The sequence below is a fragment of the Rutidosis leptorrhynchoides genome, chromosome 5 (genome assembly GCF_046630445.1).
Source record: "Rutidosis leptorrhynchoides isolate AG116_Rl617_1_P2 chromosome 5, CSIRO_AGI_Rlap_v1, whole genome shotgun sequence".
Classification (NCBI taxonomy): Eukaryota; Viridiplantae; Streptophyta; class Magnoliopsida; order Asterales; family Asteraceae; genus Rutidosis; species Rutidosis leptorrhynchoides.
In genome coordinates this window covers 116,795,363-116,798,481 of record NC_092337.1, presented here as the reverse complement: position 1 = coordinate 116,798,481, position 3,119 = coordinate 116,795,363, and the positions used below count along the sequence as shown (strand labels likewise).

Sequence of the window (3,119 nt, the reverse complement as noted above, 5' to 3'; positions counted from 1 at the left end):
TCTTCGAAATATCCGAAGCAAGGTAAATCCTTGAAAAAATAAATTTCCAAGTGGAAAAACCCGGATAACAAAGTAAGTCTTTGAAATATCCGAAGCAAATAAACCCCCTGCAAAATAGTCATCAAGAATAACCAATATAATGAAGGGAAAAACCTCGTAGAAATACTAAAAGCAAGAAGCAATATTGACATAAGTGGGACAACAAAGCAACAGCTTGGTCACACCTGCATAAGAGATCTACCATAATTAACATAAACAAGTCGTACATGAGATTGTTTAAAAGGGCAACAGAGCCCAATAATACATAAAACATTGTCCAAAGGCATCACAGTCACAAGTAAAAGAGCAAAAGATTCATATCCAGGGAATCAAGATTGATGCTCAGAGGCAACAAGAGCAGCACCACTATGAGCAAAAGCGCTACTATGAGCAGAAGCACCACTAGGGGCAGGAGCACCCCCACCATCTTGATATGCAGAAATAATGTTAGCATCCAAAACCAAAGGCTCTCGAGGTTTAGCACTGGTATGTGTAGACATACGCTGAACATAAGGAAACTCTGCAGAGTCAAACTCATCAAAAACAGCATCCATAAGCTCCTCTGCCTCCTCAATATACTCAGAAAAATCTGCACGATCTACCTTGCCATTACCAGCTAGATCCCAAAGCAGATCACACCGCTCCGACAAATGAGCTGCAAGAATTACCTTTGAAAAAACATCACCTAGATCGGGACTCTTAATAAGCTGTCCACAAACATTGGGAATCACCTCAGAAATAACTCGAGCATAATCAGACTCCAACTCTTTGATCTGAACTTTCTGCTTCATAGTCTCACTGCGAAGGGTAGCATTCTGGTTCTCCGAAGCAGTTAAATCATTTACTTGACGAGCAAGTTGAGTCTAAAGGCTAACAATCTCCTCCCTGGCAGACTTTAAATCTTCTTCATAAGAAGGAGCCATCATAATCTTCTCTTCAAGATGCTTCACTCGCTCATTCACAGAGGCATTAACTTTCATCAGCCCATTAACTTCCAGCAACAGCTCCGATTTCTTAAAAGAAATTTTTTTTAATTTGGATACAGCAAGATGAGACAAAGACATAGATTGATAAAGATGAACAAAATGAGCATTGATAAACTTCTTCAAATCTCCAACGAACAAAGAAGGCCAGTTATCGGGAACAAGGGTATCAACTAAGACAAAGCAGTTGGCTGCAGAAGGAATCCCAGGCAGAAGAGCTGGCACTACATTAAAGAAGAGAAAGCTATAAACTGAAAAACAAAGAATAATAAAATCAGAACAATAGGAAAAGAGCATACCAGGATCAATGTTATCACCAGCTTTCCCTGCTGAACTAACATCATCGCCACCCTCCTCATCGGTAGCCTTATCTACCAACCCTGTCTCAAATTTCAATTTTTTACCAGAAGAAACAACAGGTAAAACAGTTTTCCTCTTATCCCCTTTAGCTTAGCTACACTTAACCAAACGAAATCCAATGCTCTCGGATTTCCTTGCATCATTATCCTCATGATCATGCACACCAACTGGAGTAACTTTCGATTTCCCCTTGAGCTTACCATTCACCTTAAGCTTCACTGAACTCACCTCACCTTACTCACTCCTCGTCTTACTTTGAATCTCCACAAAGCCAGAGCAAGAAGGAGAGCCACAATCCTTAGGAATTGTTGACATATCTTGCACAACAAAAGTGATCTCTTTTATACCTTGGAACTTAACAGCATTTCACAAAGACATCTCTGCAAAATAAAAACATTAAGGTTAAACATATTCGATAAAAGACACAAGTATACTAATCTAGAACAACAAGACATACCCTCATCCCCATAAAATATACTATAAACCTTTTGACCTTCTTCCCAGTGAGTAGCCATTCCAAGTTTAAACAAGATAGCATCGGGAAAAGAAGAAACCATAATCTGGTGTTTGCAAATTAGGATACACAGAGGATCGGTAACAAGATCTTCAGGCATCGGATCCCTATATATATGAGGAATAACTTCCCTTTTTCCATCGGTAACGCTGGGGTAGGTTTCAGGAAGAAAAAATGATGTTTTCATAAAAATGAATGAATTCTTCCAATTTCTAACATCATAACTACAAGAGGAAAAACAAACATGCGGGATACGAGAATCCCCTTTTTTCTTACGCTTAGCAATGGTAACCCAATCACCCGCATCGTTAGTTTGAAAAAACATCGAAACAGATCAATGGTAGGATCTTTGCCGCATGCTCTACGCATAACCTCGAAGGACATGATTTGCTTAGAAGCAACGGGATGCAAGATCGACACTTGCACCTTAAAATATTCCAACACACTCAAATAAAACGTGGAAATTGGAACCCTCAAGTTACACTCATAGAAAAGTTGTGTGTAAACACCAACATAATCAATCAGGAACTTCAGAATAGTGTTATCTCCCGGAAGGATAATATCACCGTCCGATAAATTTAGGGTTGACAATAGATCAGACACACCGGCGAGAGTAACAGGACTCTTAAAAAATCAATACCTGACTTAGCCATAAACGAAAAATAGAAAGGAGAAACAAACCGTACCAGGAAGTAATCGGCAATGGAAAAGGAACGAGCGGAGTGAAAAGAAAATAAGAAGAGAAAAGTGGGTAAAAGAAACACTTACCTCTTGAAGAAGTTAGTCAAATCAAAAACCCTACAGCCTTGTGAATCGAGATAAAAAGACGATACAACCCCTCGACATTTAGAGTAAACAGGAAGATATTTAAAGGGCATAATGGTAAAAGCATATGCGACAGCTTGCAGGCGATGTCAAATCAAGTTAACTGATGTAATTAAGTTTAAAGTCACGAGCTCAGCTTTGAATTTCGCTTCGTATAATTAAAATGGGGGGCTTGATAGTGTACCCCACCTTCGTGCCACAAATAATCACTCCGTAATAAGATGAACGATGAAGCGAATAACGAACACAAGTATGTGAACGCAGGTTACACACGAAGAGGTGGCCTCGAGCAGGGTGAACCGAAAACTCAAACAACAAAAGTAAACGCCTATGAGATGGATTAGTTCGGCCACCGCCACTTCCACTCAAAGGAAGGGACAACATCTCTTTCCGTGACA

General features: G+C 39.7%; 1 protein-coding gene across 1 annotated transcript; it reads right to left on the bottom strand.

The window, feature by feature from the left end:
* Nucleotides 1-246: 246 nt before the first annotated feature.
* LOC139848262 (uncharacterized) lies at nucleotides 247-2,583 on the bottom strand. The gene is made up of 3 exons (XM_071837997.1): nucleotides 1,840-2,583; nucleotides 1,322-1,762; nucleotides 247-1,246 (listed from the first exon to the last, which is right to left on the bottom strand). The coding sequence occupies exon 3, from the start codon at nucleotides 828-830 to the stop codon at nucleotides 369-371; it is 462 nt and encodes a 153-aa protein (XP_071694098.1). The 5' UTR covers nucleotides 831-1,246; nucleotides 1,322-1,762; nucleotides 1,840-2,583; the 3' UTR covers nucleotides 247-368.
* Between the last annotated feature and the right edge of the window lie 536 nt (nucleotides 2,584-3,119).

Coding starts and splice junctions, on each gene's coding strand:
- LOC139848262 (XM_071837997.1), bottom strand. CDS start 830: ATGAAGCAGAAAGTTCAGATCAAAGAGTTGGAGTCTGATTATGCTCGA.